We start from the raw sequence: 25,267 nt of genomic DNA on the forward strand, positions 1-25,267 counted from the left end.
TAAAATTAAAGCCTTGGGAGGAGCATCGCACAAGAAAAGGATTATTTATACAAGATCCACCTTGGAGTTGTGTCACTGTTTCTACAAGTAAATCCTCTTTCTTCCAGTTTTAAGGCAGGTAATTGCTTTGCTGGTTTCTGTTTCTGACTAAGCATAACTTAGGAGTCTTTCATCTGGATATTTATTTATCTTACTGGAACAGCTTTCCGTCCTCTTTAAAAATTAATTTGACTTTAATGCCTCTTTATTTAGGACTCCCCTGGGCTAGGATGAAATCACACTGGAGGAATTTTGATTTGACAAATGGCCATAGTGTGGGAGCCTTTGATCGTCTCAGTGGTGTTAACTAGCTGCCGGCCCCTTGCTTTGAGGAGCTTTAAGCAAGATCAAAGTCGGCTCCCCGCAAGGGCGTGACCACTGGTGGACACTGGGAGAATTCTGGCACTTACTTCCAGCATCCTTAGGATGCTGCGGCCCTCAGCTGTGGCCTAAAGCCCCCTTTGAGTGGTCAGTACTCATTCCCTCAGAAGGTTTGCAGGTGGGACCTTCCCAGTAGCCAGTGAGGAGTGGTTCCTGTTGTCAGGAGGGAAGCCTGGGGGAGCTTCGAGCTCCTAAACGTTTATCTGCCTGGAGAAATTGGATGCTGGCGGGAGTAAAGACAAAAGAGGATGCATTTTTCCTAGAGCCTTAGAGAACCATGCATCTGGTGTTTGTTGAGTGGCATGAAGCCCTTGGCTCCCTAAAGTAGGCATTCCTAATCCTGGTTTTCCAATCCTTGAGGCCTGCTCAGTTTTTCCAGGTTTTCCAAAATTGGGAAGAAAAGTTAATTTTAATTCACTTTCATTAAAAAAAAATACATACAAAATATGGTAGTTATGATTAGAAAGATGGAAACAGGCGATTTGCTAGAGGTCACTGAAAATTGCCACCCTCATAGTCCAATGCCATATGTCTAAAAATAAAATAAGTATCTGAAAAGCGAAAGAACAAGTGTAGATTTTACAGATTGACCTTGATAAAGATTGTTCAAAAACATTTAGATTCAATTAGCCGACGATAACTGTCACCCTTCCCTGGAAGGCGGGCATTGTCTAACTGTGCCATCTCCCTTCTCGCTCCCACAGATGGGGAGCTCTCCATATCGAACGAAGATGATTCGCTGGAAAACGGACAGTCCCTGAGTTCCAGCCAGCTGTCTCTGCCAGCCCTGTCCGAAATGGAGCCGGTCCCCATGCCCAGGGATCCCTGCTCATACGAGGTGCTCCAACCTTCAGACATCATGGATGGGACAGGTAATGCCCCTGGTCGACTTGCATGTGGCATTTGGGACCTGTAGCCTGGCTGGACTTGGAGTTCTGTTTTGCACCACCCCAAGCCTAAGAATCTCCTGGAAATGGGGACGAAACTGCCCAATCAGTACATATTTACACTTACTGTTCTGTAGTTTTTTAAAAACATTTTTTGTAATCTTAATGTCTTTAAAGAAGAAGGCCCTGTTTTTGTACTATTGGGGATTTAAAATGTCATTGGTTTTTTGTTTTTTGTTTTTTTCCCTAGCACTCGTTTCTATTAAGCTTAAGCTAAGGAATCCTACACTTCTTCTAAAGGATACCTATCTAATTCACGTGTTTGTAAAACCCTGGCACGGCCTTTAAGCCCAGTCTAAATACCAGCTAATGGTTGCATCAGTTTTGCAAATTGTATCCGTTTACTGTACACAGTGGATGTGTTCATTGGCTATTAAATTGTATACAATTTACTGGCTAACTCGTATGCTGCTGACAGGTGATATTTGGTACCATTGGACCATCGCTACTTCTTTGGTCCAAAGCCCTCTGAATGGTCAGTACTCACTCCCTCAGAAGGTGGGATCCTCCCAACAGCCAGCGAGGAGTGGTCCCTGTGGTCAAGAGGCGAGCCTTGGGGGGTGGAGGGGGAGGGACCTCCCGGAATCTCCAGAGTGTGGGGAGAAAGACCACATCCTTTTTCCACACCATATGCAAAGTCTACATCAGCAGGGCTCAGGTGGGAAGACGGGAGAGCTGGGGTCACAGAGTCCATTCCATGCTCCACTTTGGGACCTGATGATAACGGCGTCCCTTGGGAGAGGGGGAGAACTGAGCGCTCATGAGGGTCTTGGTGCTGCAGGGGACACGACAGCCCGGATTAGGGAGGAAGAAGAGGTCAGGGGAGAGTCACTGGAGTCATGCCAATCAGCAGCGATGAGAAGCAGGACACTATGCACCTGAGTTACATTCCCCCCCAGGCTGAGCAGGTTTTTCCAACTTAAAGCAGTGAATTGTGTTTCTCATCCAACCTTTCTTGTGACATTGGAATCACACAGATTTGACCCTTGGAGGGAGATCTGTCATCCCAGTGAACGCAGAGTTTCAGTCTTATTGGCCAGGCTGCCCCCCCGCCCCGCCCCAGGACAGCTCTTAACTGGAGCCAGTCGGGGTCTCCCATGGCCGAAAGGTAGAGCCAGACCCAATGCCGAACAAAGAGAAACGGGGGAAATCAAACAGAAAATCATCATTCCGGCAACTGAGAGGAGAGAGGAAGCGGGGAGACAGGAAGACGTTGTCTTGGTGTATCCTTTGTCGGGTCAGGGTTTCTAGGAGCCCCTACAACTGCTTGGCTGGCCCCAGAACCTAGACGAGCAGCCACTCTGGGCATGTGGGGATGCCCGGCCTGCTGTCAGCCTCTAGACTGCTTCATTGCTTCATGTCCCAGACCCGGGGAGACCCAGTGGGCAAAAATAAGGCCCCAGAATCTCCTCTGTCTTCCACTCGACAAAGGGCAAACAGGCCCAAGGGAAGATGCCAGCATTTGGTGCTGGTTTGGTTCAGAAGGGGCACTTTGTCCCTGACCCACTGCACCTGCCGTCCGTGGATTGTTGCCGTGGCCCCATGAGTCACGTTTAGAGCACTCACAGAAGGTGTAGTGTAAATGCCAAGTTGAAGTGGTAAAGCTTGGGATAGTTTGGAGAAAATGTCCTCTTCCTTTCCCCCCCCCCTTTCCCCCCCTCCACCTCTCCCTTACTGCCTCAACCTCCCTGATGTGTCCCTCCACTCCCTCGCCCCCGCTTTATTGGATTTCTAGCAGCCTCTCTTTAACTCTCCCCACGTTCACGACGGCCTGGAACAGTCGGTGCTCCGCTCTGTTGCTAACCCACACCCCCGTCCTGTGTGCTCCCGCCGGCCCCCCCTGCATTGCGTTTGTGTAATGTCTCCTGTGTGTCGTGTGGTTGTCCCCTCAGTGTCTGAAGAGAGTCCCTCTGCCAGTGAGTCTGGAGTCCTCCTGTCCCAAGATCCTTCAGCCAAACCAGTCCTGCTACTGCCCCCCAAAAAACCTGCTGCTTTCTCTGGAGACCATGAGGAGACCCCAGTGAAGCAGCTGTCCCTTCTCAAGCAACCCCCCGCCCTGCCTCCCAAACCCACTGCCAGGATTGCCAACCACTTAACAGGTGAGTCAAGATGTCTTCCGGGGGCGTGCAGCCCTGCCTTCCCTTCAAGGGATAATCTCTTATTCTCTTTCTTTTTATCTGAGCCCTGTTGCACCTCTCCGGTGAGGTTGCTCTGTGGGACGTTTGGGTGTTTCCATGTGCGTCTTGGTACACGCAATCGTGATCTGGGTTTGTGTGTTTTTGTCAAGAAGCATTCGAAACGCACCCACCAGCCATATGCCAAGAGCCCCTGTCATGTGTATCTGTAAATATGTACATTGGTATTTGTGTGACTGACTCACGATGATTTGCCCATCGAGGTGAATTAGGTTCAATGTCAAAATCTTTGCAAAGATGAAGAGTCGTACCTTGTTCCCTTTGTAATGAGTTTGCCAAAGCTTTAAAGCTTTTGTCTTTAAATTATTGATCTGAAGCCCGGCGTATTTCCTCTATTAAAATTCATGTCTGTGCTATTTGTTCTGCTAAAAAAAAAAAAAAAAAAGTAGCGACAATCTGCAAAGTATTGTGTATTGTGGGAAATACTTTTAAAAGACGAGTTAAGTTTTGTCCTAAAATGATTTTTATGTTTTCACATTGAAAGTGTTAGTGAATGCACCCACTGCTATTAAATTGGGCATCTAATGAAGTTGTACTTCACCGCCCATGAATCAGACACTACTTTCTGATTTAACGTTGGGGTTTAATTAAAGAGTAAAGATTTCAGGGGGTTGTTTCTCTAACCTTGAGAGTCATTCCATCTGATCAGCTGCCTTTTTATAGTGTACTTGATATTTTCGTTGTTTCTAATTGATCTCTGTACATTTTTGTGAGACGTGATGAGGATAGAGGTAGGGCAGAATATTTGCCTCTTTTATAGTAGAAAAGCTGAAGTTTAAGAAAAATGAGTGCCATTATCAGGCCTAGCAGGAACTCTGCAGTGGGGGCACGCTTAGACCCCATGCTTCCTAATTCCTCACCCAGGGAATGTTGTCTCTGCGATAGGAGGGTGTCTCCCATGTGGTGCTGAGTTTCATTCGAGTCCATAAGATTGAGTCAAACGACTCTATCCACATGTGTGTCCATCCAAGCCAGATGTTTGTGGTTTGAAAGAGCACATTTCCATCTAAAGGAACTGTTCAACACGTTAATAACACTTCAGTCCAGTGCCCCAAAATGTAAATGCACAGAAAAGCACAAAGGAGAAAATGCCCTCATAAACTTGGCTCTAAGAGATAACCATTGTCTGTTTTATCTGTCTGTCTAATGAAAGTCAAATGCCTGCTATACATAGTCTCTTATCAGCAGCTTTTTGCACGCAGTGCTATCTTGTGGACTGATTCTCATGTTCATAAATACTCCCCAACATGCTTTTGTTAGCTGCCCGGTGTGGAGTAGGATTTACGTGTTTGGCCCCTTGTGGACTCTCCCATCTCCTGTTGTAAAAATCACCACAGCGAACATCCTCAGCGGCATACATTGCTTTATAAGCATCGGCGTTTCTCCTAATTTCGTTCTAGATTAGAGTTGCTTATTCTAATTCTAGAAATCAATTATATACCTTTGAAGAGCTGTAGGCTTTTGAAGGCTTTGATGCCAAATTTCCCTGAAGATTAAATATTGCAAAATAAACTCCTGTATGTAGTTCATATTTATTCATCACACATGTGCTAGGTATCAAAGTGGATGCAAATGACAGTTTAATATATAAATTTTACATGTATATATTTTGTATGTTATCTATATTATATGTACACATAATACAGTGCCAAAATACTCTCCGGAGTATCAGTTGGATTTCTGTGCAATCCGATAAAAGGGCATGGAAGGGCTGAAGCCTGAGCTGTCCCTTCAAGCATAAAGGGCATTTATAGAGAATGAGGGGAGAACATTCCAGGAGAGAAGGCCCTGCTCAGAGGCCCAGAGATGGCATTGTTTTGGGTCCATGACCAGTGGCCGAGCTGGGGCAGAGGGTCTATCTCAGGATGTATTGAGAAAGGGTTCACTAGGTAAGGCGTATGAGGATTTAGATTCTGTTCCCGTGACAGCAGAGAACCTTTGGAGGTTTCTGAGCAGGGGAGTAATGTGATGAAAACTAGCCTTTCAAAGATTTTCCTGGGTCACTGTGTAGAATGAACAGAAAGAGACGGTGGAAGGCCTAAAAAAGGCTAGCCCTATGCCTCGTTCTCCAGAATCACTAGTTGAATTAAATGGAATAATTTGAACCAGGGAGACTATGGGGAGAGCTACTCCTGTATCTGAAATATGAGCTCACGAGCATCTGGCCGATCACAGCAGGAGGAGAGAGAACAGAAAAATAGAAAAGACGTTTTAAAAGAAGAATTGACAGAATTTCTTAGCCAACAACATCCCCTAGTTTATCTAGTTATCTAATTGATGAAGGCACACTTCACTCCCAGCTTCAGCTATGAGCCATGAACTTGGGCAGCCTGGTATCCGCAGGACTCTTGCTACATGAGAGACTGAGGCTATCTTAATTAGCCCAATCTCTGGCTTCCCCCGTCCTTTTCCAAGGAGAGTGGACTTATCTACTCTCTATAAACCTCACCTCTAGATAGCTTGGATCAGATGGCTAAAAATACGTAAGAGCTAATAATCCTTACCATGCTGTAGTATCTGATAGCCTCCGAAATAGGAGGAAGACAAGATAGGTGGAGCTATCTGTGGGCTGCAAGCCTGGTGCTGTCCTTTTGGGTTTAAACTCAATTAGACATGCTTAATTTTTGTAAGTGAACAATCAGTCATAATGAATCTGCATCACCGTGAGGCAGCTACATTAACCCTGTTCTGTTACTAATTACTCTGGAGACATCTGGGCTCTGTCAGAAGAAATTAATAAACTAAGAATTCTAGAACTCTAAATTGAGACTTCTAAGTTGTAGCATGCTCTCTCTCCCTGTCGGCTGTCCTGTTGACATTTGTGAAAGGGAACACAAGACAGTTTGAAAGACACCAGGCGTGATTAATAGAGAGTGACAGCGGTTAATGGTCCGGTAGGATCCTAGAGAAAGCGTGAGCCTGACCTGGGGTCACTTCCAAGTATATGATCAGGAAAAGACAAGCAGAAATATCTCTGCTTCGGCATGTGCTTCCCCTTTATCAGGAAAACCGTTAGGAACTTGGAGACTGTCTCACGAATTTGCTCTTTTCGCCAGCAAGTAGAGAGAAGCCTACTTGCTCTCCCAGACGATCTTTCTTCTTCCCTTGTCATCATCCTGGTCTCCAACTGCGTGTGATAGAGGAGCATCAAATTCCATCCCTTCCGTTCTGGAAGTACGGTGCATAGCAGAGCTGGTTGCATAATGCAGATGGTTGAGGTGAATGATTCTCAAAATGCATCTTTCTTGGGATGATGGTGGACCCCAGAGGAAAAGGGTTGATTGAAGTGGGGCAAGGGGGTGGGTGAGAAACCACTCTCTCCTATCTTTCTAAGTCTTCATCAGTCACCTCTCCAGCCATCCTGGCTCTAGGAGTCCGATATGACACGCTGCATGAATAATCCATGGCTCTGCGTACGGTACCTGTGATTAGGGGCCCCGTAGGTGCCATTTAAATGAAGGATAATCAGCTCCCATGAGAGCTGGACTTCACAGTCTGCCGTTCACACTTGGGTAATAACGACGGCAGCTGCCCTTTTTTGAGAACTTTACAGCATATCGTTTAGTCCTATGGAGTCCATGCTATTATCGTTATTCTCTCTTTCCTAGAGGAGGAAAAGGAAATTCTTTGGATGAGTTAAATAACTCGGTCCGTGGTTACAGAGTGTAAGTGCAGAGATGGACCCACTTTGTTTTACTCCAGAGTTCTTACTCATAACCATTAGTTTCTACCATCCTCACTAAGATATCTGTTCTTAAAATTTAAAACAATGGAATCATGAGCTTTCTTTGGATTTTTTTGGCCTTGTGTGTTCAGTCTGTTTTTAGAAAATTGGCTTCTCAGGACACCTGGGTGGCTTAGTCAGTTAAGCATCCAACTCTTGGTTTCGGCTCAGGTCATGACCCTGACCCATGACCCTCAGATCAAGTCCCTTGTTAGGCTCCGTGCAGAACATGGAGCCTGCTTAAGATTCTTTCTCACTCTCCCTCTGGTCCTTCAACACCCCCCCACAACTGCTTGCACTCTTTCTCTCCCTCTCTCTCTCTCAAAAATAAATACATAAATTGATTGATTGATTAAATTTTAAAAAAGGAAATTGGCTTCTTTACTTGCATAACTCAAAGACAAAAGTGTATCCAGTCTTTCAAAAATAAGTAATCTCAAGGCACTTGATTATGAAGAGGAGGACTTGAATGCGGTTGGGTTGGGTTTGGAAGAACATGCTAGAAATAGTCTGTAAGAATCAAGAACAGGGCAAATCATGTGGGAAGCATTTGGCCACAGTTAGAGACCAGCAGTTCAGCAAAGAAAAGGAAGTGTTGGGGTGTCTGGGTGGCTCAGTCGGTTAAGCGTCCAGCTCTTGACTTGGGCTCAGGTCATGATCTTAGAGTTGGGAGATCGAGTCCCGAGTCATTGTGGAGCCTGCTTGAGATGCTGTCTCTCCCTCTCCCTTTGCCCCTCTCCTGCTTGTTCTCCCTCTCTCTTATTCTCTCTAAAATAAATAAACCTTTAAAAGAAAAGATGAAAAGAAAAGGAAGTGTTGCTGATCCTTTAAAAATAAGTCCTTCTGCTAATGTGAACCTGCCCAGGGTTTCTTTGTCTTTAGACCCTGAAATACAAGGAACTTGTGTTGGTCGATAGCTAGTTTCAACATTCCAAAGTTTTTACAAATGCACACTTACCTGGCAAATGGCATCCATGCCCTCTGGTACGTCTCAACCTCACGTGTCTAACGAGAATCTTCTATCCAGAGCTCGTCACACCAAAACCAACATTCCTGTTTATACTGTCTCTGGAGTTTTGTGGACACTGTCCACGGCATACTCTTCTGTAGTGACATTCTGATCTGTGATCTCGTTGTTCCTTTCCGGGTCCCTTACTGTGTGTCCCCATTTCTCTCCAGTGTCCTCCCCACCTTCCTTGTCCTCCTGCAGCTTCCTCTCCAATCCTACAAAATCATCTACTTTTGCCTCTCTCCTTGCATTCCACTCGGAAAGTACAAGAAAACTGGTAACTGGACCACCGTGACCTTGGGCCTCATCTCTGCCTTTAAATGGAAAACATGAACTACAACCCAGAGGCCTCAGAAAGAGGTTTAAGGTTCATAGTCTCTGGGTAACTGATACCTTGAAGGAATGGGAAGTATACCCAAATTTACTCTTTATCCTCAATTTTCTGTATTTTTCCAGTCTTAATTTCCTTTTCTTAAGATGCAGAAATTCTTTCTTGGTGCATGGGAGGACTTTCTCTTAAAACATTTTTTAAAGGGTCCTCTCTCCTCTCACCTCTGTGACCAGCATGAAGATGACAACAAAATACCTTTCTTTTTTTGTGGCACTTTGTTACGTTGGAGATGGAATTCACTTGGCACTTTTTTTTTTATTGTGGTAAAAACATAACATAAAATTTACCTTCTCAATTGTTTGTAAGTGCAATTCAGTAACGGTAACTAGATTGACGTCTGTTAAGCAACAGATTTCCAGAACTTTTTCATCTTGCAAAATTGAAGCTCTGTACCTATTAAATGACTCCCCTTTTCCTTTCCTCCCCGCTTCGCCCCTGATAACCACCACTTTACTTCTTGTTGCTAGGATTTGAGGCATCTCAGATACGTGGAATCTATAGTTATTTGTCTTTTTATCAGAAGCTTACTTCACTTTGCATAATGCCCTCAAGGTCCATCCATGCTGTAGCTGTGATCAGATTTCCTTCCTTTCTAAGGCTGGATGGCACTTCTATTTTGAGGGCCCACCCTGTGCAAGGTGCTCCGCCAGCCTTGATATAATTTATAAGCAGTGTTGCCTCATCAGCTCTAGGGGTTGTAGACAATTATAAGCTACAGCAAATGCTTCATATGAAGATGTATAAACATGGTTCTCAAGAAATACAAATAGCAGGAGACCGAATCCTTTTGAAAGAATCAGAAAAAAACATCATAAAGGAGGATGTGTTTAAAACTTAAAGACGAGTCACATTTTGAAGGTCATGGAGGGGAAAGGAGGTCATTGTGACTTGGGAGGCAGAGTTCACAGAGGCACCTGCGTGAGAGGCACAGTATGTTCAAGAACTAGCCAACAGCCCAGCGTGGCTGGCTTCGTGGAGGGAGGTAATCAAAGATCAGGCCAGAAGTGGGTTGAAGGGAAACTGTCGAAAGCCTCGAATGCCATGATGACGGATTTGACTTCAGAGGAGGAGTGGGCATGTTTTGTGGACATTTAGCAGCAGTTGCTTGATTTCAACCCAGCTTGTCTCCTTGATGCTCTTGTGGATCTGATGGGCAATAATGCTGGGGGCTGGAGGTGTAACTGGAAATATAAAGGAAACTGGGGCATGGCCATTGTCAACTGGAAATTGCAAAGGGCACCAAGCTGCTGCCCTTCATTCTTCTCTTGGACATCGTGTTAATATCCCAGGGTCAGTTTCCTGAGAGTGGGGATGGAGTCAGCCTTGGTCCTTGCTGTGTCCTCAGCTAGCACTGAGGAGCCCCAGAACAGGAGGGCTTGCGAGAGAGAGAACCTCCTGTGGCGGAGGCATTGAAGGAGGTGCTGGATGATCATTTGCCCACGAGTTCGTAGCAGGATCCTTGTTCTCAGGTTCTGAGTTGTGCCGTAAACAAAATCAGATCCTCATGCTTCTGTAGAGCTTGAAGGAGCCCCGATACCAGATGGAAAGCAGTCCCTTATTAGAGTAGCAGATAGAACATGACAGTCATGCATCAGTCAAACTTGTGGTCCAGACTGAGGTGTCAGAGTGCATGCTGGGATTGTCAAGGGAAAATGGCAATGCCCTTGTAGTGCACCAGGTGCAGGTGGTTAGACCAACCACCGCCCTCACTGTAAATGCAAGAGCTAGGAGTGCGTCCTTCAACAATGAATAAGTATTGTGCATCGGGTAGATGCAAGGTTGAAGATGAATTGCAGCCATCCTTTTTTTCTGTTTATAATATCTAAGGATCTGGCTTCAACTTACTCGCACCTTCACCCTGAATGTTCTACCTCTTCATAGCTCCATAAGGTCTATGTAGTATTTCATTTTTTTTTACAATTTTATTTATTTGAGAAAGAGACAAAGACCGAGCATGAGCAGGGGAGAGGAGAGGGGCAGAGGCAGAGGGAGAAGCAGACTCCCCGCTGAGCAAGGAACCCAACTCAGGACTCAATCCTAGGACCCCGGGATCATGACCTGAGCTGAAGGCAGACGCTTAACTGCCTGAGCCACCCAGGCGCCCCAATGTAGTATTTCATTTTATACCATCTAAATTTACTTTCGGACATCCTCGATCTGTTTGTTGGTTCTGGTGTTCTGAGATCACATGAGCATGTTCATGCTTCCCTTCATGACTTTGTGACTTTGATCTGACTCTCCCAGCCTTCTCCTGCATAGTCACAAATAGCTGTCCTCCCGGTGGTCACTGTTGGGTCCATGCTTCTTGCTGTTGTCCATCTCTAGAACCTTCTTCCTGTCCTTTGTACCTGTCTTGCAGAAGCCTCAGTTTCCATAGCTCAGTTATAGTTGAACACTGCTCTCCTCCCCCGGTCTCCCTGGGAGCAATAGCACTCATCCTCATTGCTGCAAAATCAAACCATATAGTGGGCTTTTGTGCAGATGATTTGTAATCTAACAAAATGCTGATCTCAGCAGGTGTTTGTTGTCATGATATAGGGATACCTAGAGTTGTCACTCTTTAAGAGCAGTTTTCTGACAATGAATAATGTGTAATTTTACTTCAAAAAAAAAAAAAAACCACCAAATTTCATGCCCTACGAAGATGACAGGTGACCCAGCTGTGACCCCCACCAACTGCCCAGCATCTCCATACCCGTGAGGCATGTTCTTCCCTCCTTGTTGTCATCTGCCTAGATGGTCTTTGGAAGGGGTAAATTAAAACATTTTGTTGTGGAAAGTGACTCAGAAACAAAGTCAGGTGCTGGTGACGTGTGCTATCGTGGCCCTCAATTTTAGGATTCTGGAAGGTCTCAGGACATGTTTGTCACAAACATCAGGTGGTCGTTGGTTTCCACGTGCCAGCCTGGCTTGGGAGAGAAAGCCAGGCTTACGGCACGTAACACAAGTCACTTGTTTGTTACTTGTTTCCCTCCACACCATCCCTCTTAACTCAAGGGGTTGGTCGGCACATGTGGCCTTTCCAGGCATCGGACCAACGAACTTAGAATCCCTGGGATGGTCTGAAGGAATTGACGGAACTCGTGTGAGCATCTTTGTTTGCAGCCAGGGGGAATCTGATTCCAGGCTTTGGTGACTCTGGACTCTCGTTTTAAGTTCTAAGTACACTTCGTAGAATCTCTTTATGTTCTTGGGTTGAGTGCCTGTATCTATAAAAGGAGATCAGAGACTCTAACCCACCGAAACCAGGTTGGCAAATGGCTGAGAAATTGTTGCAACACCCTTGTTCATTAAGACAGTAAGTGCTACTCTCATTGACACGTGGTTGGATGCATCCTCAGTTATAAATGGGCTTCGACAGCAGGTGTTAGTAAAAAAAAGAGAGACTACACTTGATCTTAGCCAAAAGGCCAAGAAGAGAGGGGGGTGGGAGGATGGGTTAGCCTGGTGATGGGTATTAAAGAGGGCACGTTCTGCATGGAGCACTGGGTGTTATACGCAAACAATGAATCATGGAACACTACATCAAAAACTAATGATGTATGGTGATTAACATAACAATAAAAAATTTTTGAGGAGAGAGGCTAGAGGTGTGTGCTGTTAGCCCAGACTGGTTCTGTTAGAGACTGCGGTCCTGTGGCACAAGAATGGACTAGAGAAGTAATCTGGAGTTTTCCTTTCTTTGTCTGAAGTCATAAGCCAGAGCTGTGTCATGTTTGGAAATAACAGCCTTCTTGGGTTTTATGGCTCTGTGACACTCACAGTTTGAGTTTATTCTCCTTGTTCTCTGGAACTCCATCAACATAGACAGTTTTATGAATATAACTGCATCTCGATCAGTCTGGCTGCCGAGGGACTCATGCATTTCTGAGTCAGCAAGCAGAAAGCTTTGTGTTTGCCCCCGCAGGACCAGCCACTGCCATCATTAGAGATGAAGGAGTTAGAGTGTGTCCTCCAACAGTCCATAAATACCATGCATCCCATAGATGCAACGTTCTTTTATTCAGCGAGGTGCTGTCGAGGCAAAGGAGACTTTTTTCATCCCTGGATTTTTAGAGGTAGAGTCTGAATCCCAAAAAAGGTTAGCTATCTTTCCCAAGCCATGGAACAGCAGAGAATCTAGGTTCTGTCACTCCCAGTTCTGTGTTCTTTTCCACTAGCCCTCAATGCTGATGCAGGGCGCCATGCATTAGGACAACACCCTGAAACCTGGAAGGCCTCACCTTTTTCTCTTCCTGCAATGCTTTGCTGCAAGCAGGGAAGCCTGCCGAGACCGTCCTTTGGAAGCTCTCTTTCCTGTTATTGCATTCACTTTCAGCCAGTTTTTCACCTCCCTACTTAGAACCGCCACATACTAAACCACCAACACTCCCAGTCCCTGTCTTGGCTTCTTGCGTCCCACCCCAGACAGGAAGCATCAGGCTAGGGGACGCTCACAGGGGCCTCAAGAGTCCCGTGAGTAACCGGCCAGAGGAATGCTATGCTCGGCAGATTACAAAGCGTGTCCACATCCTCTAGTCTGACCCTCACGACAACCTGTGGCAGAGGCAGGGAATATATTATTTTTTCAGGATCAGTGAAGACTACATTTGTTGAGCTCCTTTGACATATCAAGGAATCAAGGACTAGACTGGAGGGATTTTATACTCAGGCCCTCCACTGACCTGTTCAGGGACTTTGTAAAATTATAAAAATGTGCCCTTTGGAAGAATGAGTCACAGAAAGCTGCCCCTTCCTCTGGGATGACTCAGGCCCATGCCAGCACAGACCTCAGACTGGATTTCAGCCTGCTGGTCCCCGTGGAGAAGCTATGTAGACATTAATCCCTGTACTTCTCATAACAGACCTATGAAGTGGGTTATATTCCCTTTCTACAGATGAGCAAACTGAGGCTCAGGAAGGCTAATGTCTTAGGCAAAGTGACAGAGCTTCTTGGTCTTGGAACTGGTATTAAACTCCAGCTCTTCTGAGATCTAACCCAATGGTGATTTCACAGGCCTCAACTTGCAATAGAATAGCCCCCCACAGGCCCTGCTCAGCCCTCAGAGAGCAAGCACCGGAGCTGAATCTCCTCCAGAAGGCCCTGGGCACTTGTCCTCTTCACAAAGGAGCGGCCCTGAGGGGATAGCTTCTCAGCGTGGATTGTGCAGGGCTCCCTGGGGTCTTTGTCAAGATGCACATTCTCATTCAGAAGGCCCGGGCTGGGCCCTGAGACTCTGCATTTCTGACACGCTCCCAGGAAGCTCTGCTACTGCCAGTCCTCGGACCACACTTTGATTAGCAGAGCCTTAGGGTAGAAGAAAGTGGTCGTTAAGTTCTACCTCTTCCCACGGCTCTCAAGACACGATGAGAAAGAAAACCAGCAGATGTTTATGAAGCACCTGCTACGTGCTGGGCCCAGCTCCTTGTTAGCGACCACGAGGGGAAGAGCCACACCCAATGTCATAAAATTAATGCATCACTTACACCTACTGCGAATAAAAATCGGCAGCAAGTCAAGAAAAATGAAATGGATTAAATCGACTGTATGTGAGATGCTGTGACAAAGGGAAATACGGGGCCCGTGAGAGCCTAGTGGTGGCACCTTCCCCCTGGGGAGGCTGGATGACCTTCCTAAGGAAGTCATTCCCATCATCATGGGATGATGAAAATGACAGCAACCAGGAATAGAACTACTGTTTATTAACGGAGTGCCAGGCCCAATGCCACACAGTGAATGCACTTTATCTTACGTGATTTGTGCAATAGGCCTATGACATCTTCATCCCCATTTCACAGATTGGAAAACAGAACATAAAAGAGATCAAGCAGTTGCTGTTGCTATCAGAGCGGAATGAGTGTGCGATTTTATGGTTTATCTTCTGTGTTTAGTATGACAGACTCTGGTAATGATCTTGTGCTGCTTAATCCGGTAATAACTCGGGGCACTTTCTCAGTGTGGTCTCTACCGAGGTCAGAGTGATCTGGGAGCTTCTCTACGAAGCAGACTCCCAGACCCCGCTGTAAACCTACTGAATCTGAGTCTCTGAGACTGAGGCTCAGGAATTCGCCTCTCCCAGACCTTCCCTGTGAGGTTGGTTGAAATCACTGCCATAAGAATTTGGCATCTTGGAGAGAAATGGTGGGGTCATGCAGTCCATTCCCAATCCATTCATCTCAGTCTGTCCTTGTTACAAAAATGTCAGTGCCTCATTAAGCAGAAAATGAGTATGTTTCCTTTGTTGTTTAATACACCCATACACTACACATAGGACATATGAAAATCAGTAAGAAGGAAACGAGGAATCTGATGCACTGAATCAAGTCGGTAGGAAAAGCTAAACATCTGATTAAGTATTTATTGCTTGAGACAAAATTTTGAAGAAAGGCTCTTTAGGCAAACTTGTCTGAAATGTACTTAAAGTATTCTAAAGCAAATAAAACAGAAAAAATTCACCCACAAGGATTTAAGAAATCTTTTCATCCACAAAGTGCTCATCCATAAGTGATTTTTGTAAATATAAAATTAAATTGGAAGTGCCATTAGACAAATTGGTTTTACGACAAGTCCCTTAATTGCAAATGTTAGATTTAGACAAAGCTAGTCATTAGGTGAATAGATCTTAGACAGTGTAGCTTTCAGTACATTGGTTTCCTGCAAATTAGTCTTGTACTTTTTATATGTGGGGGGCATAGAAATAGAACCTGGAGACCATGCCGCTGACCACTCAGGGTGGACGTTGGCCCAGGGGCTGGATGGAATAGATGCATCATATCTCTGCCTTGGGCAGCATTGTACTCCAAGCAGGTTAGCACTCCCAAATCAGTGATTCTCCCCGATTCTTTCCTCTTCCTCCCTGAATATGGTGAGCACCTGGGAAGCATTTAAAATCCAAACACCTGGCCCTGAGACTCTCATTCAGTAGGTCAGAGGTGAAGGCCAGGAATACAAACTTCTAGCCAAGCATCAGGGGACTGTCACAGGTTGTCCAAGAACTCTGCTTAAGAATTAGTGCTCTTGGGATGCCTGGGTGGCTCAGTCAGGTGAGCATCTGACTGTGGATTTCAGCACAGGTCTTAATCTCAGGGTCGTGAGTTCAAGCCCTGCATCACTGGGCTCTGGGCTAGGTGTGGCATCTACTTAAAAAAAAGAAGAAGTAATTAGTGCTCTTTTTTGTTTTGTTTTCAGAGAAAAGGACAAGAGTAAGAGGTTGAGTGGTTTTCAAACGTGTCTTTTAAAAGACGCAAACCTTGGCACCCCCCCCCCCCAATCCCACTAGAATCCCTGGGAGGGGGTGGGAGGGTCTGCATCAGTCTGAGCCTAACGCACCCTCAGGGTTGAGAACCATGAGGCTGCAGGAGTCTGGGCTTCTCTGTGCTCCACTCTGGGCACCCTGTGGGGAGAGCAGAAGCACACATGGGAGGAGCCATCCCAATGCAGTTGGCCTTAACCAGGAGCAGAAAAGCCTGCAAGGTGGGGAGTTGGGTCTTCAGTTGTGCTTTGAAGGGTGAATGCAATTTTGATCATCGGGCAGGGAGGGTGTTTCAGGGGGCAGGTGTGACAAAGGCCCTGAGAGAGGATGAGCATGGTTACTGGGAAACCCAGTGGGGAAGCTGGCCTGCCCAGAGAGACCAGAGTGGCCAGGGAGATGCAGGGCAGGAGGCACCTGCTGGCGCTGGGCAGGGCTGGATGGCCCACAGCAGTGACTGGGGCAGGGAGTCGTGGGGGGACCTCCAGCGTGACGTGTGCTAGAGGAAGATGTCTGGTACGGGGCGCAGATGTATTAGAAGGGTGGACCCTGTTACCCACCCTACAAGAGGAGATGAGGTCCCAGACTGGTGCAGTTGTCAAGGGGGCAGAGAACACAGAAGTTTGCGAAGGACAAAGATAAAGCGATAGAAACTCAGAATGGCAGATGGTGTATAAAGGGCTCGAGATCTGTTATGAGCAATGACTTGGTATTAAGGTATCATGAAGATATAAAAATAGACACTGAGGGGCGCCTGGGTGGCTCAGTCGTTAAGCGTCTGCCTTCGGCTCGGGTCATGATCCCGGGGTCCTGGGATCGAGCCCCGCATCGGGCTCTCTGCTCAGCGGGAAGCCTGCTTCTCCCTCTCCCACTCCCCCTGCTTGTGTTCCCTCTCACTGTCTCTCTGTCAAATAAATAAATAAAATAAAATTTAAAAATGTGGCACCATTTAAAAAAAAAAAAATAGACACTGAGAGTTACTAAAGATCTGGGCTGCCTAGGCCCCCTCCCTTGTCTACCATGTTGGAGAAAGATGGGGATTACAGAGCCAATTCACTGAAAGCCAGTAATTCCATTTAACCTTTTCCACATTTTCCTCCCTTTTTACCAAATCTACTCAGCTAAAAAATTATTTTAAGTAATTCATCTTCATTTCCTACTCCTATTTAATTGATGACCGTGGGTAGTGAAACAACCAGAAAAGAAACACAGGCAGGAAAAGAGAAAGGGGTCCTCCAGGACCCCAGCATCTCTTTTCTCAAGCAGTGAGAGTAACCATGTCCACTAATTTGGTCATTACCTCCTTGCCTGTTCCGATAGAATTTTCTGGCGTCCCCTTGGCCATTTTCCTAGTGAAGAAGCCAAGTAAGCTCTGCTGCGGAAGTGGTGGCAGGAGGCACAGTGGTCGAGTGCGTGTAGGAAGGGGTAGCTGAGCAAGGTGGTAGAACCCAAGGTAATCACCATTCCTTCCCAGAGAGATGATGCCATGCTGCCCTCCTGCTCAAGCGAGTGAGCACCTACCTGCCTTAGATAGACAGCTAGAATACAAAGGAAGGAATAACGGGTAAAGGTTCTTGGATAGAAACCCTTAACACGTCCAGACACACTGCATTTACTAGGGTTGTGCAAAGCCTTCCAAGAGCCAAGGGAGTGGACGCTTCAGTAGCAGGAACTGGACACGGGGTGCGTTTCTGCCTCTCAGCCACTTTGGAATGAGCACCATTGGTCATGCACCTGAACGTGGTTAGGTTACTTTGTGTCATGTGCGTGGGGGATGGTGACAAACGGGATGAGCCTTTGTGGAGGAGCATGAGGGAGCCCTGTGGTTACGACCAGTTGGCATTTTGGCCTTGGGGAGCAAGCTTATCAGGTCCCCTGGAAGTATGAAGCTCCCCTGTATCTCAGCTGTAGGATCCACTGTTTAGTGTCCATACGCCCCTGGCTACGTGGTCCTAAAATTGTTTTTCATTTTATGCTCATGTACCTCCCCTCCCCCTCCCGGAGAGTATCTATTTCTGGGGGAAGAAGGTGCGAATTCATCCCACCACAGAGCATCAGAATGTCAGCTCATTGTCTAAACATGTTGTGAGCCTCTTGCTGTGTGCACTGGGCACCGTACAAGATGCTAAGGAGAGAGTGACACATTATTCGAGGTCCTGGTTCTCCAGCAGAGGGGACAGCTGTGTAAACAGGAAGCGCCATTCGGTGTCCTCAGAGCCCAGTGGCATCGTCAGCAAAAGCGAGATGATAACGAGTGTACATCACAGGCTCGCTGTGAGGATTAAAGTGAAAAGCACTTGGTATCTGGCACGGGGCAAGGGGCGGCTAGAGTTCTTTCCCCCTTCACTGTGGTCACCATTGCTGTGGGCGCGGATCCACCTCACGCCCACAGGAGGTCCACTGGGTTCGGAATGGAAGGAGTGCTGTAATGACCCAGGAAGGCTTCTCGGGGGAGGTCATTTTTGAATTGGATCTTGAAGGGAGAGGAGGAATGGACCCGGAAGACAAAACAGAGAGGAATATTCCAAACTGAGGAGGGAATGTGGCAGAGGCCCAGGGATGTGCGAACATCAGGTAGTCTGGGGAACACGGAAGTTCTGGAGGGAAGGAGAGGCCTGGCCCGTGCACCTCGGGTTTCTCTGTGAGGTAGGAGCTGCTGAGGGAGGGGGGCCTTGAGGAGACCAGGGAGGACCACGACAGCCCATGTGGAGAATGTGAGGGACAAAGGCCCCCCCCCCCACCGTGGGATTTAGGGGAGGGTGGAGACTGAATTTGTGGGCCAGCAAATAAGGAAAACCCACGGGAGAAAAGCAGTAGGTGTCGTAGGAGACCCAGATCTAAGGCTTTTCAGATACGATAGGAGAGGCCATTTCTCATAGGGGAACCAGAGCAGACTTCAGGAGGTAAAGTGTGGGCATAGAGAGATGAGCTGAACAGCACACAGACCTTGGGAGGCTTGGATGACGCGTCAGGAAGGTGGGCTTTATATCTAGGCCATTGGTGGGGTTTAAACGAAGGTGTGACAGCAGATTGGTGCCCTCGGGCTGTCACTTCGGTAGAACTGTGGGGAAATTAAACTGACGAAGGCCACACTCAGAGTAGACAGACAGATGGAGAAAAATCTAAGGCCTCTGTGAGCAAGACGCAGAAGCCTGCGGTCCTCCTGATGTGGATGCCAGGTGTGAAGTCGAGAGCGCTCTGACTCCTCCCCCGCCGTGCCCTTCCTGGCCGAGCTTCTCCCAGGCCAGCCTGCAGCCCACAAGACTCAACCCTGCCCCCCACCCGTGCTAGATCATCTCCAGGAATTTGCAAGGTTGTCCCAAAGGTGGCCCGAGGGCTGGTCTGTCCTGCAGCTCCCCTGAGTTTGGAGCATCTCTGGGAAGCTTCAAAACCACTGTCCTGGAACCGAGAGGTGCTGGGTGTGTGGGGTTCCACCAAGGCCCAGGAGTACCTGTTGGAGCTTCCCTACAGTTCAAATAACCCAACTCTGGATGCCACGTGAGTGGGCCAACCAGCCCAGCCACCGAGCTCAGACCTCATGGAGGTCAAGTGTGGACAGGAAGAGATGAGCTGCACAGCACACAGACCGTGGAAACCTGGCCTCCGCGTGGGGCACCTGAGCTCTGTGACAGTGAATCCATGAAAGCATCATGCCCAGATTACAGAGGAGGGCATTAAGGTTAGCAGCACCGATGTTACTTGCGGAGGGACATGCTGTTCGTGGACTTGAACCGAGGACTGGCTTCTAGTCCCGTGCCTGTTAGAAAGTGCCAACTGAAAGGATATTTTCACATGACAGTGGCAAAATTGTAGACCTCATGGCGTATCCTAGAAAGGGTCTCTTTGAGGTTCCATGGGTTTCCAGGAACCAAAGAATGCACTGCGTTCGTCCCCCCTTCCTGCTGCCGGTGAGCCTTACTTAGCCTGAGAGCTGCGTGACAGACGTCGCCAATGCCTGGGTCCCCGAGGGCCCTTGATGTGGCCAGCCCACTTTGGGCAGGAACCAAGAGTTGGTGGGTGCTTGTTGAGGGGCACTCGCCCTGCTGGTGCATTTTATCTCAGAGCCCACGGCAGGGCCCACGGTCCCAGGGTGGGCGCACATGTGAGGGTCTAGGTTTCTTCCCGTGCCCCCAAACTCACAGCTGCCTCTCGCCCTCCTTGTGCTGCAGATCCTGGCGGCCCTGTGAAATTGCCTTGTCTGCCCGTCAAACTGTCGCCTCCACTACCTCCAAAGAAAGTCATGATCTGCATGCCTGTCGGGGGGCCAGACCTCTCCCTGGCATCCTACGCGGCCCAGAAGAGCGGCCCGCAGAGTGGGGCCCAGCACCACCACACGGTCCTGCCGTCCCAGATCCAACACCAGCTGCAGTACGGCAGTCTCGGCCCGCACCTCCCCTCCACCACCGGCTCCCTCCCCATGCACCCCTCTGGCTGCAGGATGATCGAGGAGCTGAACAAAACGCTGGCCATGACCATGCAGAGGCTGGAAAGGTAATTGGTGGGGGAAGGGGAGGGAGGGCTGGGGGGGTGGTCTTGGCTCGGTGGCGGGGGTGGGGGGCCGGGGGGCTGCTTGGGGATCTGACCGTGACTCAGAGGTGTAAAGACCAGGGTAAGGGCTCATCCTCTCTGGGGGAAAATTTGGAAGTAAAATCAGACCAAAAACTCAATGTCAAGGAAAGTGTGGAAGAAAAAAAAGATAGTGTTGCCAATTGCCAAACTATAGAACAATCATATTTATCAGAAAGAAAAAGTAACATCTCTGTATACACACATGTACTCTATAAATAGCATAATATGTATAAATATATAAGTAATATATAAATATACTAGTATGTGTAAATATATTAATATACTTAATATAGATTTTAAATATAAATATTTAATATAAGTTAAATACTTACTATAAATATATTAATATATGTATTTACATGTAAGTATATCTAAATACATAAATATATATAAAGTAATATATATGTGTTATTTATATAACACATATGCTTCTATAAATCTTAACATTTTTTGAAAGCATATATATATGATTATTAATAGTGGTTACCCCTCAGGTGGGGAGACGGGAGAGAAATTCTTTTTTTTTATTTTTTTTATTTTTTAAGATTTTATTTATTTATTTGACAGAGAAAGACATAGCAAGAGAGGGAACACAAACAGGGGGAGTTGGAGAGGGAGAAGCAGGCTATCTGCGGAGCAGGGAGCCTGATGCGGGGCTTGATCCCAGGACCCTGGGAACATGACCTGAGCCAAAGGCAGACGCTTAACAACTGAGGACCCCGAGAAATTCTTTTACTTTTATATTCCATATCTTCCTGTACTGCTACTTTTTATTTTGTGTGTACTGTTCTTATGATAGAAAAAGACAGGGACGCCTGGGTGACTCAGTCGGTTGAGCGTCCAACACTTGATCTCGGCTCAGGTCATGATCTCAGGGTCGTGAGATCGAGCCCAGGGTAGGACCTGAAGGACTTGTTCTGAATTGTTTGTGCTGTGTGTGTGTGTGTGTGTGTGTGTGTGTGTGTGCACGCGTGCAAATAACACCCCACTTCTCCCAGATTTCCTAACATGATTCCAAGGCATGTTGCTTGCCCTAATGCCCTAGCACAAGAAGAAGAAAGTGTTGCAATCCGCTCTGCAGGATGTGTCTGAGCTTGGGACCCTGAGTGCCTGTCCCGGAGTAGTGACAACTGTTAGCTGGGTCCTGGCGATGGGAAAATTGCAGTCTGGAGGGCCTGCTGGTCACCGGGCAGAGAGCCAGAGGCAAGACGGACATGGTCAGGAGCTTTCTGTGATAGTTTCCAGACTCGCCGCCAAGTATTCTGTGTTTGGGCTATACGTGATTCCAAGGGGAAGTAGTTGTTGCTAGGAATTCTGACTCGATTGCCAACTGATATCCACCCTCGCTGGAAAAAAGATTTCTTTGGCCCCTTGGCATCCTTTTCAACTACTGTTATTGTTAATAAAGAAAGTAGTCGTTTTCAATTTGGACGGCACTTTTTAGCCTTTGATATATCTTTATTATCATCTTAATCTTAACATGACCTAGGGAGACTGAGTAAGTAGAGAAACTAAGGAAGGCTAAGTAAGTTCCCCAATGCCAATTTCTCAAGAGTGGTCAGCAAACTGCTTGTTGCCCATCGGTAATTGTATGGGTACAGAAACGGAGGCCAAGTTTTAAGACGCTTTTATAACGATTTGACAGAATGATTTTATGTCTGTTGAATCTGATAATAAAAAAGGGTTTCGGTTTTTATAGATTTTTTATTATATTTTACAAAAGCATCAGTTTGTGACAGATTGAAAATTAAAATAGATAAACATACCGACGAAACCAGCCAACAAAACAGGTCCTTCCTCATAGACGTTTTGAAAAGCACCATCCTAGGTAGTAAGTCAAGGGGCACGTCCTCAAGCCTGGGTTTTCCTACTGCAAATCCAGAACTCTCCCTATAATAGGACAGCTGTTGTCCTGAAAACAGCTAACAGTCAACATAATTTCCGATCTCCACACCTACTGTGTGCCCAGTAAGCCTTTGTATCTCGCAGGAGATTTAATCAATTGAAAAAGATACTCGAGAGATCATGGTAGTTGCTAAATCCGTTTCTACTGAAATATGCCATTTTCAAAGGTTCAGTGGGAAGTGTTAACCAACAAGGGACACGCCATTTTTCGGTTCAGTAATTTCTGTGTGTATTTGTAGAATATTTCAGTTTCATGTAGACCAGTGGGTAGGTCTATTGCACCTAAACCAGGTCATTTCTTTCCTGAAATGAATCAAAGAGAACAGATGATATTATGGGAAGAGGGGGCAGGAAGGGCAACAGCATGATGTTGGCTGCTGGGCCGAGGCAATCCCCTGTGCTTTGTACCACCCTCAGGCTCTCATTACCTCCTGTCTCCCTCCCTTCCCGCCTTAGGTCAAGGTTACAGGGTTGTTCAGATAGACAAGCCAGGACGTAGGGCATTAACGTGTGCCTCACTCTAACAAGATCACCCTCCAGAGAAAGAGAGGCCTTCTTCCCAAACAAATAAAGATGGAGAGATTTTTCTGAGCGTCCCCATCTGGGTCTTCCAGAAGTCCTGGGTGGATCCGAAGCAACGGTGTCACAGGCCACCTCCCATTAGTGCGGGATCTGCCACCATCTCTGGTGATGCTGCCCTCCTTTTAACTGCCTACAAATGCTCCCGGTTGCCTGTCAACATGATTTCATCCTTGTTCTGACCAAGCTTAACACGGAAAGAAAGAATCATTTCTCTCTTCCCCTGGCAATTTCCAGTGACCCCAAAAAACATGGCAAGCAGGAAGAAACATTCCCGAGCACTTAAGCATGCCCAGCCGCAAAGCCCCCAAGGTCTCATGGAATGTCACCTGTCCGGCCTGGGTGCATTCCTGTGGTCGGCTCCTGATGAAACACTGTAAGTCATGTGAAAATCAGATGAGGAATTAAGGAGCATTAATGCCGGACTTTGGGCCATAAATCTGAATAAATAGCCCTGTTGTCATTGGAAGGGACCATGGAGAACATCCAGGCAGCCAGCCCAATGCCAGCCGCAGCATGCCTGACCATTTGTCTTCCACTCCCTGCAAGAACAGGAGCCTCCCAAGGGCCCCAGAGAGCCCACCCCGTTGTCAAGAAGGTTTGATTATTACAGAGTTTCTTATATTAGGTTACAGGTTTTACTTCTCCTAACTTAGACCCCCTCAGTTCTATTTCTAGTCTTCCTTTCCTGTGAAAAGTTTCCAAATCTTTGAAGGTCGCTACCAATGACTTTATTAAGGGCTTCTCTCTTCCACACCAATAATCCCAGGTTCGTTATAATAACCATTTATTGAGATGGTTTGTAGACCCTTTACCATCTTGCTTGTAGTTCTCCCAAGAATACTGTTCTGATTGGTGTGAACAAGTTCTTTTTTTTTTCTTAATTTAAATTTTACTTAGTTAACATACAGCGCAATGTTGGTTTCTGGAGTAGAATTCAGTGATTCATCACTTACGTACAACACCCAGTGCTCATCACAACAAGTGTCCTCTTTCATCCCCATCATCCATCTAGCCCATCCCCCCACCCACCTCCCCTCTCTCCATCAACCCTCCGTTTGTTCTCCATCGTTACAAGTCTCCTATGGTTTGTTTTCCTCTCTTCTTTTCCCCTACCCCTTACCATATGTTCATCTGTTTTCTTTTTTAAATTCCACACCTGAGTGAGATCATAAGGTATTTGTCTTTCTCTGGCTCACTTATTTCACTTAGCATAATACTCTCTAGCTCCATCCACGTTGTTGCATATGGCAAGATGGCAATCTTTTTGATGGCTGAGTAGTATTCCACTGTATATACACACCACATCTTCTGTATCCATTCATCAGTTGATGGACATCTGGGCTCTCTCCATAGTTTGGCTATTGTTGATAATGCTGCTGTAGATATGAACAAGTTCTTAATCATTACTCTAACCTGACCTTCCTCGATGATGCAAAGATGTGACATGTAGTTGGGCACTTACAGCACTGGCTCACCAGATTTGGGGGAGGGGCGCAGGAGGAGGGAACTAGAGACAAAGTTGAAGCAAACTTGAAGAGTGCCATATTTATCCAAGGTCACAGGGCTGCCCTCGGCAGGGCAGCCAAGCTAGAGGGGGCCCCGCATCACGGGGTTCCACAGTCTAACTGCTGGGATGTCAGCCTCACTTCTTTTTGCCTTCGATTCCTCATCTGTAAACCAGGGGTAATAACACCACCACCAACCTCGTTAGGGTTGTTTGTGAAGAACAAGTGACTTCTTCCATCCAAATTCATCATCCTGTTGCATGGCATGCAGTGAAAGTGTCCAAGAAACAGTGGTGAATGTTACACCAAATTACATAAAAATTCACCTTCAGTGCCCCTGAAAGGCATATTACAAATAGGTTTGATCTAATCCTATTGGAGATTTTGTGTCAGTTTCCTGAAATGACATGGTCTTCACTTGTTTCTTTCCTTGATGATTCATGTCTTTTTTGAAAGTGACATTTTCTCATTTCAGATATCATGTAATTTTTAAGATCCGCAGTAAGGTCTGTGATCTAATTGACATAAATCTTGGAATTCAGACTTAAAATCCTAATCAGCCACTAATTTTCTTTCTCATCTTAATTCACTTCATCAGTTCCCTGTGCTCTGGCTTCCCTGTTGGTAAAATGAGGATAGGATCTGTATCCTTGTTGACCCTGAAGGAATTTGGGGAAGATTCTTAAGGGAATACACTTTAAAGAAGTCCTTCTTAATTAAGGAAAAGGGAAATTTGTCCTTCCAGTCGCTCAGGCCAGAAATCTTGGGGTCACTCTTGACACCCTTCTTTT

At 46.6% G+C, this 25,267-nt stretch overlaps 1 protein-coding gene across 9 annotated transcripts in view; it reads left to right on the forward strand.

Moving 5' to 3' along the window:
* PHACTR1 (phosphatase and actin regulator 1) overlaps positions 1 to 25,267 on the forward strand; it is a 551,321-nt gene that overhangs the window by 465,102 nt on the left and 60,952 nt on the right. For 8 of the 9 annotated variants that reach the window (XM_078055703.1, XM_078055706.1, XM_078055704.1 and 5 more), the window contains 3 exons: positions 1,125 to 1,292; positions 3,260 to 3,466; positions 20,085 to 20,406. In XM_078055703.1, the coding sequence (XP_077911829.1) occupies positions 1,125 to 1,292; positions 3,260 to 3,466; positions 20,085 to 20,406 (697 nt within the window). The remainder of the gene's footprint in view (positions 1 to 1,124; positions 1,293 to 3,259; positions 3,467 to 20,084; positions 20,407 to 25,267) is intronic. The other variant, XM_078055707.1, reaches the window with a different exon arrangement.

Source organism: Halichoerus grypus, chromosome 9, assembly GCF_964656455.1.
Source record: "Halichoerus grypus chromosome 9, mHalGry1.hap1.1, whole genome shotgun sequence".
In the NCBI taxonomy this organism is placed as follows: domain Eukaryota; kingdom Metazoa; phylum Chordata; class Mammalia; order Carnivora; family Phocidae; genus Halichoerus; species Halichoerus grypus.